We start from the raw sequence: 22,511 nt of genomic DNA, 5'->3' as shown, positions 1-22,511 counted from the left end.
ATGCTTGTGCTTCTAGTTCCGACAGTGCAGAAACTTCTAACAAGTAATCTAACAATTCATGCAGTAGATGGTATAAAATACAGTATATACATATGAGATGAGTGATGTACGATGTGTAAACATTAACTTCTTACGGATGCAATCCAGTGAAAGTGCAGGGCGCCAAATTCAAACAGAAATCTCATAATTAAAATTCCTCAAACATACAAGTATTATACACCATTTTAAAGAAACTTCTTGTTAACCTGTTGCGACTCTAGGGGCAGTATTTTCATTTTTGAAAAAAACATTCCCGTCTTAAACGGGATATTTTGTCAGGACAAGATGCTAGAATATGCATATAACTGACAGCTTTGGATAGAAAACACTCTAACGTTTCCAAAACTGTAAAGATATTGTCTGTGAGTATAACAGAACTGATGTTGCAGGCGAAAGCCTGAGAAATTCAATCCGGAAGTGCCCCATATTTTGAAAGCGCTGTCCCCATTGAGCTGTGAATGTGCTATGAACCAGCTTACGCTTTCTACGTATTCCCTAAGGTGTCTACAGCATTGTGACGTAGTTTTACACATTTATGTTGAAGAATACCCGTAGGGGGCTATATTGCGCAAGTGGTCACATGATGCTCCCGGAGAAAATGTTGTGTGAAGTACAGAGGTAGCCATTATTCCAATCGCTTCTACTGACAAACCAATTGTCCCGGTGGATATATTATCGAATAGATATTTGAAAAACACCTTGAGGATTGATTCTAAACAACATTTGCCATGTTTCTGTCGATTTTATGGAGCTAATTTGGAATATTTTTTCGGAGTTGTCGTGACCGCAATTTCCAGTCTATTTCTCAGCCAAATGTGAAGAACAAACGGAGCTATTTCGCCTACAAAAATTATATTTTGGGAAAAAATTAACTTTGGCTATCTACCTGGGAGTCTTGTGAGTGAAAAAATCCGAAGTTCATCGAAGGTAAACGATTTAATTTGATTGCTTTTCTGATTTTTGTGACAAGGTTGCCTGCTGCTAGCAAGGCATAATGCTATGCTATGCTATCGATAAACTTAAACAAATGCTTGTCTAGCTTTGGCTGTAAAGCATATTTTGAAAATCTGAGATGACGGGGTGATTAACAAAAGGCTAAGCTGTGTTCCAATATATTTCACTTGTGATTTTCATGAATAGGAATATTTTCTAGGAAGATTTATGTCCGTTCCGTTATGCTAATTAGTGTCAGATGATGACAACGGTTCACGGGATGGGGTGTCACTAGAGGTTAATCCCACCACAGTGTCCGATTTCAAAAAGGCTTTATGGCGAAAGCATACATTGCGATTATCTGAGGTCAGCACCTCGTCACAGAAAAACACAGCCATTTTTCCAGCCTAAGAGAGGAGTCACAAAAAGCAGAAATAGAGAAAATGAATCACTAGCCTTTGATCTTCATCAGATAATACTCATAGGACTTCATGTTACACAATACATGTATGTTTTGTTCGATAAAGTTCATATTTATATCCAAAAATCTGTTTACATTGGCAAGTAATGTTTTGCTTCCAAAACATCCGGTGATTTTGCCGACACCCACATCAATTTACAGAAATACTCATCATAGATGTTTTGAAAATACAAGCGTTATACATGGAATTAAAGATATACTTCTCCTTAATGCAATCGCTGTGTCAGATTTCAAAAAAGCTTTGCGGAAAAAGCACACCATGCAATAATCTGAGTACAGCGCTCAGACACCAAAACAAGCCATACAGATACCCGTCATGTTGTAGAGTCAACAGAAGTCAGAAATATCCTTAGAAATATTCACTTACCTTTGATGATCATCAGAATGCACTCCCAGGAATTCCAGTTCCACAATAAATGTTTGTTTTTGTTCAATAAAGTCCATTTATGTCCAAATACCTCCTTTTGTTCGCGCGTTTAGTTCACAAATCCAAATTCATGAGGTTGCAGGCACACTTAGTCCAGACAAAAAAAAATACAGTTCGTAGAAACATGTCAAACAATGTATAGAATCAATCTTTAAGATGTTTTTAACATAAATCTTCAATAATATTCCAACCGGACAATTCCTTTGTCTTTAGAAATGAAAAGGAACGCAGCTAACTCTCACGGGCGCATGTGAGACTGAGCTCATGGCATTCTGCCAGACACCTGACTCAAGCAGCTCTTATTCTCTCCCCCTTCACAGTAGAAGCCTGAAACAAGGTTCTAAAGACTGTTGACATCTAGTGGAAGCATTAGGAAGTGCAATCGTACCATATTTCCACTAAGTTGGATAGGCAAATACTTAACCTAAAACCTCAGATTTCCCACTTCCTGGTTGGATTGTTTCTCAGGTTTTTGCCTGCCATATGAGTTGTGTTATACTCACAGACATCATTCAAACAGTTTTAGAAACTTCACGTGTTTTCTATCCAAATCTACATATAATATGAGTATATCATATCTTCTGGGCCTGAGTAGCAGGCAGTTTACTCTGGGCACCTTACTCACCCAAGCTACTCAATACTGCCCCCCATCCATAAGAAGTTAAAGAGGAATTATTTAAAGTGACTTGTGATCCATTTATTAAAGTGGCCAATTATTCGTGTCTGTATGTAGGCAGCAGCCTCTGAGTTAGTGATTGCTGTTTAGCTGTCTGATGGCCTTGAGAGATGCTGTTTTTCAGTCTCTTGGGTCCCAGCTTTGATGCACCTGTACTGATCTCTCCTTCTGGATGGTAGTGGGGTGAACGGGCAGCGGCTCAGGTGGTTGTTGTCCTTGATGATCTTTTTGGCCTTCCTGTGACATCGGGTGCTGTAGGTGTCCTGGAGGGCAGGTAGTTTGCCCCCGGTGATGCGTTGTGTGAACCCCATCACCCTCTGGAGAGCCTTGCGGTTGAGGGTCGTGCAGTTGCCGTACCAGGCGGTGATGCAGCCCGACAGGATGCTCTCGATTGTGCATCTGTAAAAGTTTGAGGGTTTTAGGTGCCAAGCCAAATTTCTTCAGCCTCATGAGGTTGAAGAGGCTCTGTTGCGCCGCCTTCACCACACTATGTGGGTGGACCATTTCAGTTTGTCCGTGATGTGTACGCCGAGAAACGTAACTTTCCACCTTCTCCACTGATGTCCCGTCGATGTGGATGGGGGGTACTCCCTCTGCTGTTTCCTGAAGTCCATGATCATCTCCTTTTGTTGACGAGTGAGAGGTTATTTTCCTGGCACCACACTCCGAGTTCCCTCACCACCTCCCTGTAGGCTGTCTCGTCGTTGTTGATCAAGCCCACTACTGTTGTGTCGTCTAGAAACTTGATGATTGAGTTGGAGGCGTGCATGGCCACGCAGTCATGGGTGAACAGGGAGTACAGGAGGGGACTGAGCATGCACCCTTGTGGGGCCCCATTGTTGAGGATCACCGGAGTGGTGATGTTTTTTCCTACCTTCGCCACCTCGGGGCAGCCTGTCAAGTTCAGGACCCAATTACACAGGGCGGGTTTGAGACCCAGGGCCTCAAGCTTATGCACTTGAAGGACACTATGGTGTTGAATGCTGGTCAAATCAGGTGGTTTTTATTTGCATTAGTCTTAAACTTGAATATGGATGTCCTGCCTTTTCAATTTGGTGCAAAAGAATTTAACAAATATAAGTTTACATTAGGCAAAAGTTTATTATATATTTTTCTTAAGAGTCTTGGCCCACTGTTTACTCTCTGAGCTAGGCTAGCTAAGAGCGGTGTATGGTTGAGGTATTGGTAACACATGTCACTAACTGCAGTGTTTATCCCCCCTTGCCTGGTAACCTTTGGAGAGAAGCATGTGTGTGTGTACGCCTGTGTGTGAAGGCGAGGTCTTACCTAGGCTTGGAGACTCACTTTGCTCTGTCCCCTTTGACCGATGCTGAATGCTGCGCCGCAAGCAGCTAATTGGCCATTCAGGCATACGCTGCTGCTGAGGCGGCAGTGGTGGTTTCTGCATGCTAAATTCTCCCGGCTGCGTGTAGTCTGAACCTTTTAAATCTAATCAGTCCCATTAGCGCCACGATCTATGTATTTTTCTCCCTTCCCCTCCGCTGCCTGAGTCGGCTGTAAGGAGCTAGAGGAAGGAGTTGCCTGGCCCCTTAGGCACAGTTTACCCTCTCCAAATAGGGCATGCCAAACTGCCCTAAGGTCAGTGTCAGTAGGGGCGAGTCAGGATCCATCAGAAGAGATGATAGTGAGGGATATTGGCAGGTTCACAAACACACAGTCCTTCTCAACTCTCCTGCTCAGAACAATGCATTTGAGGCCTCTCATTTCAGGCTTGGCTTCACTAGACTGTCTGCTGTCATATGCAACAAGGCTGAGGTAGACTAACTGTTTCAGTGAAGCTGAGCTAGAAAAGTCTCATTCTAACCCGGCTTGAGTCCAGGGAGCTCAGTAGGCAGGGCAAATAAAGCCTGTCAGTGGAGTATGGCTGAGGCTCAGTTGTTTTAATGGAGCTGTGGCTGAGGAGTGTCTCCCTCTCTCTGACCTGTCTGTGGACTGGTCTCCCTCTCTCTGACCTGTCTGTGGACTGGTCTCCCTCTCTCTGACCTGTCTGTGGACTGGTCTCCCTCTCTCTGACCTGTCTGTGGACCGGTCTCCCTCTCTCTGACCTGTCTGTGGACCGGTCTCCCTCTCTCTGACCTGTCTGTGGACCGGTCTCCCTCTCTCTGACCTGTCTGTGGACCGGTCTCCCTCTCTCCGACCTGTCTGTGGACCGGTCTAGTTTTCTTCTCTCTAACCGGTCTGTGGACCAGTTTCTCCCTCTCTCTAACCGGTCCGTGGACCAGTCCCCCCCCCTCTCTAACCGGTCTATTGTCTGTGGATCAGAGTCAGCCTTCCTGCGTGCTGAAACCTGACTATTTTTACCTCAGGTTGGAGTGTGTCTACCGGAGGATGTTCAGCTTCAGTCGTAACAAAGACCAGGGTGAATCATCATGTCGTGGCCCAGCCGACACACTTCAGCTTATACAACCTTGAGGACTCTCAGGATTTTTGATGACTCAAAATGTCAAAGTATTTTCAAATCGTTCTACTTTTATGTCCCGCCTGGCTGCACTTGGCATTCTGCTGTCTCCTGGATGGGTTTTGGCTTCTCGCCCATGGAACTTTAAAAATAAATGGTTGTCAGATGGATGAATGGTCTATCAGAATGCTGGTACTACAGCTGGTCTCTCTTTCTGTAAGCCACATCTCCTGGTCTCACTCTCTATACATGCTCACTCTGTAACAGGACTGACTGCTGCTACTAGACGTGGTGTCTGAGACAAAGGTGCTTGCCTTCATAGTATATGTGCATATTGTACAGACCTAGTAGAACTATTTATACTAAATGGCAATTACTGATATTATTAATCAGTGACTGTCGGCCAAATTAATGAAGGGGTTAAGTGGTGTCAAGCTCAACCCCTAAACTGACCGTATATCTTCATTCGAGTTCTCTGACAGCACTGGTCTCACCTCACTAACAGACTATCCCATTACAACCTGGCAACCTGTTCAGGCGCTCCCACTCTGGAAGAGGGAGGATCTCTCCAACTTGAGAACCTGACAGTCAAGGCACTGCGCTGGGCGTGCGACGGTTTGCCTCTCATGCCATTGTTATCTTTTTCTGAGCGTGCACACACACCCTTACGTGCAGGACCTTGACATGAGCATGTGATTTGGACTCTAGGCCTCATTAGTGCTCTCTCTATTTGCGTGTGTGTTGTGTTTACTCAGCACTCAGTTCATTCCTCCCAAAGGCCCTAGCCAGCCACAAGAATGTTCCCTGCTGCTCTGGAGACTGGAGAGGGAAGCCCAGGCTCTTGTGTCAGTCACCCTTCTCTGCATACACGCACACAATTATTCTTGAGTTCCCCTCAACGCTCTGTTCAGTCCAGCCTTGGGCCGGGTTCACTTGGACGAAAATGCTCCAACTGAGTGAAAGAGGGAGGTGCTATATGAATATGGACTTGTCCAATATGTTTTTTTTTTTTTTTTTTTCGTTATCCATTGCAAAACGTTTTGCTACTGGGTGCCCAAATGAACACGACCCAGGCCTCAGTGCCGATTCATTTCAGGCACAGCTTCACTATGTGACTGACTTCTCACTGCTGTCAGACACAAGGCCAGAGTTGTCATGAAGTGGTTCAACTGTTCCCTTGGAGAACCTCCTCACCTACTCAACCCCTCTTCAGCACTACTACAGATAATGAGGCATGGTATTGTTAGCATATTAGTTGAAACACAGTGCAACCTCTCCCCTCAGACATGTATGAAACACACAAACAACTTCCTAACGGATACAGTAAAGTCATTGTCGTTGTCATGTATCAGTTATTGTTTGGGTAGACAGCTGTTATTACAGCAGAGAGACAGTAATGTGTTGGGGTTGTGGAGTTGGGATGGAAAGGTGTGAGAATGGACTACACGGCAGGGTGTTTCTTAGTCCTTAATAGCTGGCTTTTGCAAAAAAATAATGAAAACAGATAAATAAAATGGGGGCCGGCGAATTGTCTGGATGAGAAAAAAAATCCCGTTGCAAAATAATGCTTTTTAGCCTCTTCATTGATGGAAATACAAGTCCATGTAAATACATTTGACCGGTCCTGCTGATTGGTCTAGAGGTTCATTTGCATAATGCAGTGGAATTAAATTGCCACGTGTTTTTATTAGTCATTTATGTATCTTAGTTATCACACGAGCACTTGAGAAGTGCGGGTTGACTCTTAACCTGCAGTCCCCCGTGGTTATATCCACAGGGTGGATGTGTTGAGTAAAGAGAACCAACCATACCTTAAAAAATACTTGGCCTAGAAAAATGTCTAAATTATTATAGATTTATGCTGAGCTTTTTCTTACATTGTTTTAGGCTATCTGGTAAATAAAAAGGGAGGACCATAAAAGTAATGCTTGGAAAATATTTGGTACGGTGATAAAATAATGATCGCAGTGCTGGCTTTATGTGTGATTGTGATACACAATACAAATTAAAAGGTCAGAAGACAGGACTTCAAATAGTCTTATGGCTTGTCAATCGAACTGTAGCCTACTGTGTAGATGAGTTAAATGGAAACGGGCCAGAGTAACCTACTGTGTAGATGAGTTAAATGGAAACGGGCCAGAGTAACCTACTGTGTAGATGAGTTAAATGGAAACGGGCCAGAGTAACCTACTGTGTAGATGAGTTAAATGGAAACGGGCCAGAATAACCTACTGTGTAGATGAGTTAAATGGAAACGGGCCAGAATAACCTACTGTGTAGATGAGTTAAATGGAAACGGGCCAGAGTAACCTACTGTGTAGATGAGTTAAATGGAAACGGGCCAGAATAACCTACTGTGTAGATGAGTTAAATGGAAACGGGCCAGAATAACCTACTGTGTAGATGAGTTAAATGGAAACGGGCCAGAATAACCTACTGTGTAGATGAGTTAAATGGAAACGGGCCAGAATAACCTACTGTGTAGATGAGTTAAATGGAAACGGGCCAGAGTAACCTACTGTGTAGATGAGTTAAATGGAAACGGGCCAGAATAACCTACTGTGTAGATGAGTTAAATGGAAACGGGCCAGAATAACCTACTGTGTAGATGAGTTAAATGGAAACGGGCCAGATTAACCTACTGTTTTTCTGATAATACTAGTCCTGTTTGAGTCGACATCCCTGTGTTTTTAGACAAATGTCAGTTTTACAAGTGTTGCTTGCGGTTTGAGCAAGAAAACAAACTGATTCGATATATTGAACGAAGTCCTCTGCATAGTTTACATATGAAGACATTACATGTATTAACTTTGACAATGAATGCTTTTGTTTATACATGTTTTGCAAATAAATTGAACATTTGCCAAATGCATCATTAACACATAGTGCACCTATTTAATGCAACCCTTGCTTTTAATTAGAGGTCGACCGATTAATCGGAATGGCCGATTAATTAGGGCCGATTAATTAGGGCCGATTAATTAGGGCCGATTACAAGTTTTCATAACAATCGGAAATTGGTATTTTTGGGTGCAGATTTTAAAAAAATAAAAAAATGTAGAACTTTATTTAACTAGGCAAGTCGATTAAGAACATTCTTATTTTCAATGACGGCCTAGGAACAGTGGGTTAACTGCCGTGTTCAGGGGCAGAACGACAATTTTTTACCTGGTCAGCTCAGGGATTCAATCTTGCAACCTTACGGTTAACTAGTCCAACGCCCTAACCACCTGCCTCACGAGGAGCCTGCCTGTTACGCGAATGCAGTACGAAGTTGCTAGCTAGCACTAAACTTATCTTGTAAAAATCAATCAATCATAATCACTAGTTAATTAAACAAGTAATATCAACTATGTGTATCTAGCGTGTCCTGCGTTGCATATAATCGATGCGGTGTGCATTCGTGAAAAAGGACTGTCGTTGCTCCAATGTGTACCTAACCATAAACATCAATGCCTTTCTTCAAATCAATACACAGAAGTATAGATTTTTAAACCTGCATATTTAGCAAAAAGAAAGGTTAGCAGGCAATATTAACTTGTTATGGCTGCAATCCCCCTTATAAGTGTCATCAACAACCGCTGAATAGCATAGCGCTACATTCAATAAATATTACCACAAATATTTATATTCATGAAATCACAAGTGCAATATAGGAAAACACAGCCTAGCCTTTTGTTAATCCACCTGTCATGTCAGATTTCAAAATCTATGCTTTACAGCGAAAGCAATCCAAGCGTTTAAGTTTATCGATTGAACGACACAACATTAAGTACGCTTAGCATCAGGAAGCTTGGTCACGAAAATCAGAAAAACAATCAAATGAATCGTTTACCTTTGATCTTCGGATGTTTGCACTCACGAGACTCCCAGTTACACAACAAATGTTCCTTTTGTTCCATGAAGATGATTTTTATATCCAAAATAACTCAGTTTGTTTGTCGCGTTACGTTCAGAAATCCACAGGAAAGAGCGGTCACGACAACGCAGACAAATTCCAAATAGTTTCCGTAATGTCCACAGAAACATGTGAAAGGTTTTTTTATAATCAATCCTCGGGTTGTTTTTGAAATATATAATCGATAATATATCAACCGCAAAGGTCTTTCACAGTAGGAGAGGGAAAAGCAATACCTATCCAAACTCTGTTGCGTGAACAAAACTCATGTGACCACTTGACGCGATGTTAACGTTCTTGCTCATTTTTCAAAATAAAAGCCTGAAACTATGTCTGAAGACTGTTTACACCTTGAGGAAGCGATAGGGAAAGGAATCTGGTTAATATCCCTTTAAATCCAGAAAAGGGAGGCTATGGAACATGGAGTTTTCAAAATAGAAGCCACTTCCTGTTTTGATTTTCCTCCGGGTTTCGCCTGCAATATCAGTTCTGTTATACTCAGACAATATTTTGACAGTTTTGGAAACTTTAGTGTTTTTTATCCAATACTAATAATAATATGCTTATATTAGCAACTGAGACTGAGGAGCTGGCCGTTTACAATGGGCACCTTTTCATCCAAGCTACTCAATACTGCCCCTGCAGCCATAAAAAGTTAACCAGGTGAAATTGTCACTTCTCTTGCGTTCATTGCAATTTGGGCCGCCTGGCTCATTGCGAACTAATTTGCCAGAATTTTACGTAATTATGACATAACATTGAAGGTTGTACAATGTGACAGCAATTTAGACTTAGGGATGCCACCCGTTAGATAAAATACGGAACGGTTCCGTATTTCACTGAAAGAAATTCGCCATTCAAATGCACAGGCGACGATAGGCAGGCTTCAAGTGCATCACATAGCACTTTGCAATGAGCATTGCAGTATGCATTTTGAAAACGTACTTCATTGTTTGAAACCTGACCGTTTTATGAGGCATGTCTTACCTTGCTTCAAAGTACACTGTAGTGTAATTTCACCTCAAAATATATTATATTTAATAAATATGGTACTTAACACAGCATTTGACCCAAACTGTTTTGTAACAATGAGTTAGACATGATGAATCCAATGAAATGGTCCAAAGTCACCTCTGGACCCCCCCACACCCCTTGCCAATCCCTCCCCAACAACGTGTGTATATGATCAGTTCTCTGTCAGGCAAGTAGTATGGAGCTGCGGCTTGGAGTATTGCTTCATCCTATGTAATGTATTCTCAGTAAAAAAAAATGTTTTAGATCCTGTTAAGAGAAATTAATTATTGATATCTTTAGATTTATTTTTGCGTCATACATCCTTATATTACCTGGTTCTGACCACCTAGATGGAGTTGTTCCTGCTATTAGGTGAACACTGAGATGTATTCTCAGTGAATATAATTTATTTTCTCTGGTAAGAGAGATTAGTAATTGAAGTTGTTAGGTTTATGTCCCATCCTACATCCTGGTATTACAAGGTTCTGACCTCTGACAGATATCATTCTGAGCACCGTGGGTTGATCCCCTAATTGGGTTACGCACCCAATGCACATGGGTCCGGTAAATTTCAAAAATGTTAGGCACCATATTTTCCCAGTGGAAACCCAGGTACACGGCTAGGCTATTTTTAGGAATTGCCTTGGGACCTCTCTGCAGTGAACAAGGGGGAGCAGAAACCCACACACACACCCAGTCTTGGCACAGCTTCCAAGCAGACTGCAGTTCTTCAGTCCTAGATTAGCATGTGGGCCACACTCCAGCAGCAGAGAGAGGAAGGGGTAGATTAAGCTAGCATATCCAGCAGCTGGGATTGTGTGTCGGTGTGTGTGTGTGTGTGTGTCGGTCTGTGTCGGTTGTGTGTCGGTCTGTGTCGGTTGTGTGTGTGTGTCGGTTGTGTGTGTGTGTCGGGTGTGTGTCGGGTGTGTGTGTGTCGGGTGTGTGTGTCGGGTGTGTGTGTGTCGGGTGTGTGTGTGTCGGGTGTGTGTGTGTGTGTGTCGGGTGTGTGTGTGTCGGGTGTGTGTGTGTCGGGTGTGTGTGTGTCGGGTGTGTGTGTGTCGGGTGTGTGTGTGTCGGGTGTGTGTGTGTGTGTGTCGGTTGTGTGTGTGTGTGTGTCGGTTGTGTGTGTGTGTGTGTCGGTTGTGTGTGTGTGTGTGTGTCGGTTGTGTGTGTGTGTGTCGGTTGTGTGTGTGTGTGTGTGTGTGTCGGTTGTGTGTGTGTGTGTGTGTGTGTGTGTCGGTTGTGTGTGTGTGTGTGTGTGTGTGTGTCGGTTGTGTGTGTGTGTGTGTGTCGGGTGTGTGTCGGGTGTGTGTCGGGTGTGTGTGTGTGTCGGGTGTGTGTGTCGGGTGTGTGTGTGTCGGGTGTGTGTGTGTCGGGTGTGTGTGTGTGTCGGTTGTGTGTGTGTGTCGGTTGTGTGTGTGTGTCGGGTGTGTGTGTGTGTGTGTCGGTTGTGTGTGTGTGTGTCGGTTGTGTGTGTGTGTGTCGGTCTGTGTGTGTGTGTGTCGGTCTGTGTCGGTTGTGTGTGTGTGTGTCGGTTGTGTGTGTGTGTGTGTAGTAGAGGTCGACCGATTTAATGGTTTTCATTACGCGAATGCAGTAGAAGCCAAGGTAAATTGCTAGCTAGCATTAAACTTATCTTATAAAAACCATCAATCATAATCACCAGTTATAACTACTCATCCAGTTTAGCAGGCAATGTTAACTAGGTGAAATTGTCATTTCTCTTGCGTTCATTGCACGCAGAGTCAGGGTATATGCAACAGTTTGGGCTGCCTGGCTCATTGCAAACTTATTTGCCAGAATTTTACGTAATTATGACATACATTGAAAGTTTTGCAATGTAACAAGAATATTTAGACTTAGGGATGCCCACCCGTTAGATAAAATTTTGAACGGTTCGGTATTTCACTGAAATAATAAACGTTTTGTTTTCGAAATGATAGTTTCCGGATTCGATCATAATAATGACTAAAGGCTCGTATTTCTGTGTTATTATGTTATAATTAAGTCTGATTTGATAGAGCAGTCTGACTGAGCAGCAGCAGGACCGTAATCATTCATTCAAACAGCACGTTCGTGCGTTTTGCCAGCAGCTCTTCGCAAGCACAGTGCTGTTTATGACTTCAAGCCTATCAGCCTAATGGCTGGTGTAACCAATGTGAAATGGCTAGCTAGTTAGCTGGGTGTGCGCTAATACTGTTTCAAACGTCACTCGCTTTTAGATTTGGAGTAGTTATTCCCCTTGCACTGCAAGGGCCGCGGCTTTTGTGGAGCGATGGGTAGCGCTGCTTTGAGTGTGGCTGTTGTCTATGTGTTCCTGGTTCGAGCCCAAGTAGGGGAGAGGAGAGGGACGGAAGCTATACTGTTACACTGGCAATACTATAGTGCCTTTAAGAACATCCAATAGTGAAAGGTATATGAAATACAAATGGTATAGAGAGAAATAGTCCTATAAATCCTATATTAACTACAACCTAAAACCTCTTACCTTGGAATATTGAAGTCTCATGTTAAAAGGAACCACCAACTTTCATATGTTCTCATGTTCTGAGCAAGGAACTTAAACTTTAGCTTTCTTACATGGCACATATTACTTTCTTCTCCAGCACTTTGTTTTTGCATTATTTAAACCAAATTGAACATGTTTCATAATTTATTTGAGGCTAAATTGATTTGATTGATTTATATTAAGTTAAAATGAGTGTTAATTCAGTATTGTTGTAATTGTCATTGTTACAAATAAAAAAACTGGCCGATTTAATCGGTATCGGCCTTTTTGGTCCTCCAATAATCGGTGTCGGTATCGGCGTTGAAAAATCAAAATCTGTCGACCTCTGTGTGTGTGGGTTGTGTAGGTGTGGGTTGTGTGTGTAGGTGTGGGTTGTGTAGGTGTGGGTTGTGTGGGTTGTGTAGGTTGTGTGTGTAGGTGTGGGTTGTGTGGGGTGGGTGTGTGTGTGTGTGTGTGTGTGTGTCTAGCTTGTGTGTGTCGGTCTGTGTAGGTTGTCTGTGTAGGTCAGTTGTGTGTGTCGGTTGTGTAGGTCGTGTGTCAGTTGTGGTGTTCGTCAGTACTAAATGTGACTTTCAGTAAGGGCGTGTGTGTGTATTGTGCAAAGGCAGGACTGTCGTCCGTTCTGTTCCTGGACTATATTTGGACAATTGGTAACTTTTGACAGCCACGCTAACAGTCAGGCAGGCTGATGGTAAACTGGCCTGAGCCTTTATCTCACTCTGACTGCCGTTTTGACTATCTGTGAATTGGATACTATTCTGTTCTGTGGGGACTTTCCCTTCATTTTAATGTTGACAGCAACAATTCGATTTTGACACTGCCGTCTTATTTTTTTTTTGCGAAGCAATGCTTCTGCCCGGTTGGAGTTTGCCAGGTATAGAAGGTGTTTGTAGTGTAGAAATCGTTTGATGGTAATTTGTTCATTTGTATGAGTGTTTTTTCCTTTGGACAGTTTCTTGTCAAACGAGCACAACAGACAACTCATGACTGAAAGTTACTGAGAGAACAGGTGTAGAAACCACGCCTTCTAAACTACATTTTTCTCCCATTAGACCTGGTGTCGCTGTTCGACCTGGAGAATGACCTCCCAGACGAGCTGATCCCAAATGGGGACCTGGGTGGCCTGATGGGCATGCCCTCCAACGGTGCCTCTGGCGGTGGGGGAGGAGTGCCTGGAGGAGGTCCCCGGGGCCTGGGCTCTATGGTCCCTGACGCTGCCGCCAAACACAAGCAGCTGTCTGAGCTCCTGAGAGCGGGCGGTGCTGGGTCCGGTGGCATGGGCCCCATGATGGGGAAAGTCCCCATGGGCCAGGGCTCGCCCAACCAAGCCCAGAAAGGAAGCCCCGCCAGCGGACAACAAGGCAACGGCTCCATGGTGGGCTTCAACCAGGCCATGATGAACAGCCATGGACACGGGATGCCGGGCCAGGTGATGAACGGGGCCCTGGGGCCGGCAGGACGGGGCAGGCTGGGGCTGCAGCAGTACCAGGTCCAGGCCATGCAGGGTGCTGGGGGGGGCGTGGGGCCAGGAGGCAGCAGTGTGCTGGCTGAGACTCTGGCTCAGGGAGGAGGGCAGATGGGAGCTCACAACGCCATGAACGCCCAGCAGGCTAGCAACATGAATAAGGTGAGTGTTGGTGCATGTACTGTCTGTGTACTGTCTGTTTACTGTCTGGCTTCTCTCGAGATCGAGGGTTTTGACTAGTCTGGTCAGGAAAACTCATTGTCTGGCTTCACTCGGGACCGAGGGTTTTGACTAGTCTGGTCAGGAAAACTCATTGCCATGGCCTATGATTTGTGATTGTAAAACTGGAGTAAATACATTGGTCATTTATATGTACAGTACCTGTCAAGTTTGGACACATTTACTCACTCAAGGGTTTTTCTTTATTTTTACTATATTTACTACATTGTAGAATAATAATAAAGACATCACAACTATGAAATAACACATATGGAATCATCTAGTAAACAAGAAAGTGTTAAACAAATGAAAATATACTTAATATTTTATATTCTTCAAAGTAGCCACCCTTTGCCTTGATGACAGCTTTGCACACTCTTGGCATTCTCTCAACCAACTTCACCTGAAATGCTTTTTCAACTGTCTTGAAGGAGTTCCCACTTATGCTGAGCACTTGTTGGCTGCTTTTCCTTCACTCTGCGGTCCAACTCATCCCAAAACATCTCAATTGGTGTTTAGGTCGGCTGATTGTGGAGGCCAGGTCATCTGATGCAGCACTCCATCACTCTTCTTTTTGGTCAAATAGCCCTTACACAGCCTGGAGGTGTGTTTGGTCATTATACTGCTGAAAAACAAATGATAGTCCCACTAAGGGCAAACCAGATGGGATGGCGTATCGCTGCAGAATGCTGTGGTAGCCATGTTGGTTATGTGTGCCTTAAATTCTAAATAAATCACTGACAGTGTCACCAGCAAAGCACCACCTCCTTTGTGCTTCATGTTGAGAACCACACATGTGGAGATAACCCGTTAATCTACTCTGCATCTCACAAAGACACGGCTATTGGAACCAAAAATTGGACTCATCAGACCAAAGGACATATTTCCACCGGTGTAATGTTCATTGCTTGTGTTTCTTGGCCCAAGCAAGTCTCCTTTTCTTATTGGTGTCCGTTAGTAGTGGTTTCTTTGCAGCAACTCGACCATGAAGGCCTGATTCATGCAGTCTCCTCTGAACAGTTGTTAAGATGTCTGTTACTTTAACTATGTGAAGCATTTATTTGGGTTGCAATTAATTTATCCTCTGCTGCAGAGAACTCTGCATTGTCCTTTCCTGTGGCGGTCCTCATGAGAGCCAGTTTCATCTTTGCGCTTGATGGTTTTTGCGACTGCACTTGAAGAAGCTTTCAAAGTTCTTAATTTTCTGTCTGAAAGTAATGATAGACTGTCATTTCTCTTTGCTTATTTGAGCTGTACTTGCCATAATATGGGCTATCTTCTGTATACCACTCCCACCATGTCACAACAACCGATTGGCTCAAACATGAACTTTTAACAAGGCAAATCTGTTAATTGAAATGCATTCCAAGTGACTACCTCATGAAGCTGGCTGACAGACTGCCAAGTATGTGCAAAGCTGTCATCAAGGCAAAGGGTGGCTACTTAGAATAATCTCAAATATAAAACAATTTTTGGTTACTACATGATTTCATAGTTTTGATGTCTTCACTATTATTCTACAATGTAGGAAATGGTACAAATAAAGAAAAGTTGTGTCAACTTTTGACTGGTACTGTATATTTACCTTTTATTTCATTATATTCATCCAGGCTTGACACAGATGGGAGTGGGAAATGATGTCCTTGCTTTACTGTGTCCCACAGTCTTCCCGTGCTCTGGGAGCAACGCTTTCTAAATGGCTTGTTAATGCATCATGGCTGTCTGTTTCATGCGTGCTTTGCATCAGTACATCTGTCTGTCCAGATAGGAAGCTTGATGTTGGTTTGGTGACAGAATCGTTGGACCAGCTCTGGTATCCCTGCTCATATCACTGTTGAGCTATGAGATTCAAAGTCATGTCTCTGTTTGGAACAGGGATTTCCTGCTCAGTTCGAGTGTGCATTGTTCTTGTACCGATTGAGCGCTATAATCCCTGTTGGTCAGTACATGTACACATGCATCTGTTGGGTCTCTCTCTCTGATGCATCCTTGTCTCCATCCATCTGTAATCTTACCCTGGGATTTTTGGAGGAACAGGACACCCAGCTGGGGTGTTGAATACATCCCTCCAGGACAGCAGAAGTGACCTTTCATAGCATGTTAGGAGCACAGGCTGACCTCCGAATAGTCTATTCCAATAACAGGATTTGTCCTATAGCTACTGTAGTCAGAGGTCTCCATAGCGGATCAATGCTGACGTTATCTACTGGATTCCCTTGCTTGGCTTAGCTGGTTGGAGCAACTGGAGTCAGCCTGCTGTCTGCTCTGAGGTCGGTGTATAGGTGTTCCCCCGCCTGTCTCGCTTGTAGGTAAGGCTGAGGCTAAAGCATGGAGAGTTAGGCCCATATATTTAATTTGAATGCTATGGTTAGGCCTGTAACTTGATTCTAGCTTGGTATTTCATTAATATCCCATAGACTTAGGCCTACTATTTACCTGCTTCGAGTTGTTTTGGAATGTGGATATAGGTGGGTGAAGGGAGATTGTTTGTACTGATGACAAGTCTGAGAAAGCATAGTAGTGTTTAGAGAAAGACAAGCTTTATCTGTTGATTTGTGAAAAGTGCGTAGTAGTTGTGTGGTAGTGCTAGTTTCAGGGATGTCTATGGATTTTCTCTGCTACTGTTGTGGTTTGACAGGAAACTACGGGGAAACCAGCTTGCTAGTTCATACAGACTCGACACATGCAGGCTGTCACCACATAAAACAAACCCCCGGGCTCGCTGACACACGTGACTGTCTGGCATTGCTTTCTTACACAGTACTGACAGGGAGTAACATCATGTCTCCAGTTCTCTGCGAATGTTCCATAGTTAGGCCCCAGCAACAGTAGCAGGGTCAACCCTGGGTGTATCTTCACCATCCAACCTACTGCCAGGAGAAAGAGGGATTTCAAGCCGTGGAGGATAGTGTGTACATGCCATGGTACGTTGGTTAGGCTGTGGTTGCTAGGTAAAAGAGCTGGCTCTGGCAGTATTGACATTGCACAGCTGCCACAAGACTAACGCATGCTGCTGAAGTGTGGCAGACACCAGAGTGTCAGTCCTGCGTTCTTAGTATCTGTCTGAATCAGAAGCAGGTTAGGGGTCAATTCCATTCATTCAGACAGTAGACCAAACAAAAATCCTCATTCCAAATGTTTCTAATTGAAGAGAAAAGTAATTTCAGTGTACTTCCTGAATTGAAATATAATTCATCCCCACCTTGATGAGCAGATGTGCAACAGTACTTGTGCAAACTTCCAAAATGAGTGTGCTACATGACATTTATCATGAAGTCACCCAGGTGGCCCACACAAGTAGCCCAAATGTACCCAAGTGGCCAAATTGGTGAAGTTATACATTTTGAATGGAATAACTATATTCAAAATACCAAAATATTTGGAAGACCCTCAGTCCTCTACACAATATTGTGCTGCTGATGCCAGGTGCCACAGCAGTCTCTTTCTGCTGTAAAGCAGAGGGTCACCAAGCTCGTGGTGCAGGTGATGGGGAACTTCATTTTGCAAAGAACACAGCGACGCCTCCATGCTGTGCCCTTTTGGCCCTGAGGCACATCCATGCCTGCAGAAATACATTTAGGCAGATGAACACCACTTGTTGCAGGAGCTGGATGAACCAGCTTCAGTGGGGGATGGACACCTTGGCACTGGGGGCTCCCATTCGGAGTCAGTGTCACTGTGAAAGAAAATGTTCAGTTAGAATAGTTTCACATATGAGCCCTGTATCAACAGGTATAATAAACAGAAATATATAAAGTACATAAGGTTAAGGTTGAAGGTTGAAGTACATAAGGTTGAATATATTATGACCTGCTAGATCTACTGTCTTTTATATTATGACTTTTCAGCTAGATCTACTGTCTCTATTATATTATGACAGACCAGCTAGTTCTGTCTTTATTATATTACAACAGACCAGCTGTATCTACTGTCTCCATTTCACTTTGGCCATTGTTGTGGGCCTGCCCTCCCATCAACAGCCTCAAATAGGCTATTTCATTTCACAAATAATATTTAAACCAGGGTACTTGGTGGCATGTAATTTATAAATCCATATAATTTAAACCAGGGTACTTAGTGGTATGTAATTTGTAAATCCATATCATTTAAACCAGGGTACTTAGTGGCATGTAATTTATAAATCCATATCATTTAAACCAGGGTACTTAGTGGCATGTAATTTGTAAATCCATATCTTAATTTAAACCAGGGTACTTAGTGGCCTGTAGTTTGTAAATCCATATCATTTAAACCAGGGTACTTAGTGGCATGTAATTTGTAAATCCATATAATTTAAACCAGGGTACTTAGTGGCATGTCATTTATAAATCCATATCATTTAAACCAGGGTACTTAGTGGCATGTAATTTGTAAATCCATATAATTTAAACCAGGGTACTTAGTGGCATGTAATTTATAAATCCATATAATTTAAACCAGGGTACTTAGTGGCATGTAATTTGTAAACCCATAGCTTCATTTAAACCAGGGTACTTAGTGGCATGTTATTTGTAAACCCATATCTTCATTTAAACCAGGGTACTTAGTGGCATGTAATTTATAAATCCATATCATTTAAACCAGGGTACTTAGTGGCATGTAGTTTGTAAACCCATATCTTCATTTAAACCAGGGTACTTAGTGGCATGTAATTTATAAATCCCAAAACTTTCCCTTTGGTTCAGCTGTTTAAGACGGTCCCCTTTTCTAATTGAGGCCGGAACATGATCAATACCCTTAGCTTGTAGGGAGGCAGGGTTGCCATGGTGTTAGGACTTGTAGTGCCTTGCCATGGTGTAGGGACTTGTAGTGCCTTGCCATGGTGTAGGGACTTGTAGTGTCTTGCCATGGTGTAGGGACTTGTAGTGCCTTGCCATGGTGTTAGGACTTGTAGTGCCTTGCCATGGTGTTAGGACTTGTAGTGCCTTGCCATGGTGTAGGGACTTGTAGTGCCTTGCCATGGTGTAAGGACTTGTAGTGCCTTGCCATGGGGTCGTCTTCATTGCCAACCCGTATGGCGTACTTGTGTTCCACTAAGCGGTCTTGAAGGCGTCTCTTTGTCCGTCCAATGTAGAACACCTTGCACTGTGGACATTCCAATCTGTAGATGACATGAGTGGTTTTACAGTTAATGAAGTGCTTGACGGAATACTCCATTTTAGAAGCTGTCAACAGAAGACTTTTCCTGTGCGATAGTTCTGCAATGGTGGCACTGGTTGCACGTAAAAGAGCCTTTGGGTTTGTGGTCTGGCCATGAGACAACTATTTGAAACAGAGACAACCACAACCTGGTATACTCTCAGGTCTGTCGTTGTTTCCGTTAGCTACAGTACTGCTACCAATGTCATTCAAAGAAATTCAAGCGGTACACCCCTGGTTTGGCATATGGCATGTGAACTCTCTCATTCTCTATTTTGTTTTCTTTCTCATTCATTCTCCGTGAGTCCTCTTTCTCTCTCTCTGTCCCTCTAACATTCTCTTCCTCTCTCTAGTTTACCTTCATTATTTTTCTTTCTCCTTATTTTCTTCTTTCTCTTCCAATTGTGTGTGTGTGTGCTGGCCCTCCCTGGCCCCTTGGCTCATAATGGAGCTGTAAATCATGTTAAGGGGTGTGTGTGTGGAAGGAGAGAAAGGAGGAGGAGCGAGGGATGGAGAGAGGGAACGCGGCTATTTCAGAGGCCGTCTCCACATCTGTCTGGGGTGTGTTTTGAATATATTACTTTTTAGTGTATGTTCGCTCTAGTTAGAAGTTGGGAGTTGATTCCCCTGTGCTGTTGTGTGTGTGTTTTATGCTTGGGTGGTATACTGTATACTGGAGTATTTTGAAATGCCAACTGTATAATCTTCAGTACCGGTATGATAAAAAGAGTGTGTGTTGGGGCGTCCTAAAGCTGTTGTGACTATGGAAGCTAAATAACAGCTCAGGTAGGAAGGAGTGTGTGTGTCAGAGCTAGGGAGGGTCTAGAGTTGGCCTGCGTGTAAAAAGCTTGAAGTGTGTTAGCCAGTCAGTAAGCGTGTGCGTGCCTGTGCTAGCCCAGGCGCGTGAGACCGTTTGTTTGTGGGAGACTAAAGTGAACGTGAGGCAGAGCGGAAGTTGGCGTTTCAGAGCTCCACTGTATGTAGCGGGTGGGGCAGACTAGAGCTCAGCTGTTGAGCGTGGCTACAATGCTGCTGGTCTCCGGCTCTTTCATCTGTCTGCTGGAGCGCTGACAACGGCAGGAGAGCCTCCTCCTCGCCACTAAGCACAGCGGAGCACAGTAGAGGAGCATGCTGCTAGAGCAGAGCAGGCAGGGCTGTGTACACATGCACACCAGGAGAAGGATGGACTAGAAATGGGGATTAGGTCATTATGCTCGATTGCTAGTCATCCAACATACTGAAGTGGCAATCAGCAGTTGAAACGATAACAAATGATCTCCTCGCCCCTGTTTCGGTAAAAATCTGAGGGATTGGGCTGGGGAAATGTAATCATTCTCCAATTCAAAGACTGAGCTATGGATGCAAGGACTGTCTTTGATATAAAAAGTATAGTTTTAACCATGATTTGTGGCTAAACAGTGTTTGTTTACATTTAATTTCTTTACAAACATTGGGGTAAACAACCTTATATTTTGGGTTCTGATGGGGTACGACATTGTAAACTAATGAGGTATTTATTGGGTAAATATCATAAAGTCCAAAAATGGGATGAGGTAACTGCTGATGGCTGAAGACCTGAGCTATACACTGACAAAACATTAGGAACGCCTGCTCTTTCCATGACATAGACTGACCAGGTGAATCCATGACATAGACTGACCAGGTGAATCCATGACATAGACTGACCAGGTGAATCCATGACATAGACTGACCAGGTGAATCCATGACACAGACTGACCAGGTGAATCCATGACACAGACTGACCAGGTGAATCCATGACACAGACTGACCAGGTGAATCCATGACACAGACTGACCAGGTGAATCCATGACAGACTGACCAGGTGAATCCATGACACAGACTGACCAGGTGAATCCATGACACAGACTGACCAGGTGAATCCATGACACAGACTGACCAGGTGAATCCATGACACAGACTGACCAGGTGAATCCATGACACAGACTGACCAGGTGAATCCATGACACAGACTGACCAGGTGAATCCATGACACAGACTGACCAGGTGAATCCATAACACAGACTGACCAGGTGAATCCATGACACAGACTGACCAGGTGAATCCATGACATAGACTGACCAGGTGAATCCAGGTGAAAGCTAGGATCCTTTATTGATGTCACTTGTTAAATCCACTTTAATCAGTGTAGATGAAGGGGAGTAGACGGGTTAGAGAAGGATTTTTAAGCCTTAAGACAATTGAGACATGGATTGTGTACGTGTGTCATTCAGAGGGTGAATGGGCAAGACAAATGATGTACAGTCCATGCGTAAAGTATTCAAACCCTTTTCCACATGTTGTTACGTTACAGCCTTATTCTAAAATGGATTAAATAAATGTTTTTCTTCATCAATCTACACACAATACCCCATAATGACAATGTGAAAAAAGTTTTTCAAATTTTAGGAAATGTATTTTTATTTACATAAGTATTCAGACCCTTTGATAATAGACTTGAAATTGAGCTCAGGTGCATCCTGTTTCCTTTGATCATCCTTGATGTTTCTACAACTTGATTGGAGGCCGCCTGTGGTACATTTAATTGATTGGACATGATTTGGAAAGGCAAATACCTGTCTATATAAGGTCCCACAGTTGACAGTGCATGTCAGAGCATAAACCAAGTAATGCGGTTGAAGGAATTGTCCGTAGAGCTCTGACAGGATTGTGTCGAGGCACAGATCTGGGGAAGGGTACCAAAAAAATTCAGTGGCCTCCGTCATTCTTGAATGGAAGAAGTTTGGAACCACCAAGACTCTTCCGAGATCTGGTCGCCTGGCCAAACTGAGCAATTGGGGGAGAAGGGCCTTGGTCAGGGAGGTGACCAAGAACCCGATGGTCTCTCTGACAGAGCTCCAGAGTTTCTCTGTGGAGATGGGAGAACCTTCCAGAAGGACAACCATCTCTGCAGGACTCCACCACTCCATCAGGCCTTTATGGTAGAGTGGCCAAACGGAAGCCACTCTTCAGTAAAAGGCACATAACAGCCCACTTGGAGTTTGCCAAAAGACACCTAAGGGACTCTCAGAACATGAGAAACAAGATTCTCTGGTCTGATGAAACCAAGTTTGAACTCTTTGGCCTGAATGCCAAGCGTCACGTCTGGAGGAAACCGGGCACCATCCCTACGGTGAAGCATGTTGGTGGCAGCATCATGCTGTGGGGATGTTTTTCAGCGGCAGGGACTGGGAGACTAGTCAGGATTGAGGAAAAGATTAATGAAACAAAGTACAGCGAGATCCTTGATGAAACCTACTCCAGAGAGTTCAGG

At 43.7% G+C, this 22,511-nt stretch overlaps 2 protein-coding genes across 5 annotated transcripts in view; one reads left to right on the top strand and one right to left on the bottom strand.

Moving 5' to 3' along the window:
• Nucleotides 1–22,511, top strand: part of crebbpb (CREB binding lysine acetyltransferase b) — a 96,789-nt gene that overhangs the window by 16,263 nt on the left and 58,015 nt on the right. For all 4 annotated transcript variants that reach the window (XM_090197314.1, XM_090197312.1, XM_090197313.1 and 1 more), the window contains exon 2: nt 13,449–14,023. In XM_090197314.1, coding sequence (XP_090053440.1) covers nt 13,449–14,023 — 575 coding nt within the window. The remainder of the gene's footprint in view (nt 1–13,448; nt 14,024–22,511) is intronic.
• The window catches only part of vasnb (vasorin b), a 438,263-nt gene that overhangs the window by 403,413 nt on the left and 12,339 nt on the right, over nt 1–22,511 (bottom strand). The gene's annotated exons all lie outside the window — the stretch shown is intronic.

The sequence above is a fragment of the Oncorhynchus mykiss genome, chromosome 13 (assembly GCF_057628025.1).
Source record: "Oncorhynchus mykiss isolate SJ-2025 chromosome 13, ASM5762802v1, whole genome shotgun sequence".
NCBI lineage: Eukaryota > Metazoa > Chordata > Actinopteri > Salmoniformes > Salmonidae > Oncorhynchus > Oncorhynchus mykiss.
Note: the sequence above shows the minus strand (reverse complement) of the source record. Positions and strands in the feature narration are given on the sequence as shown.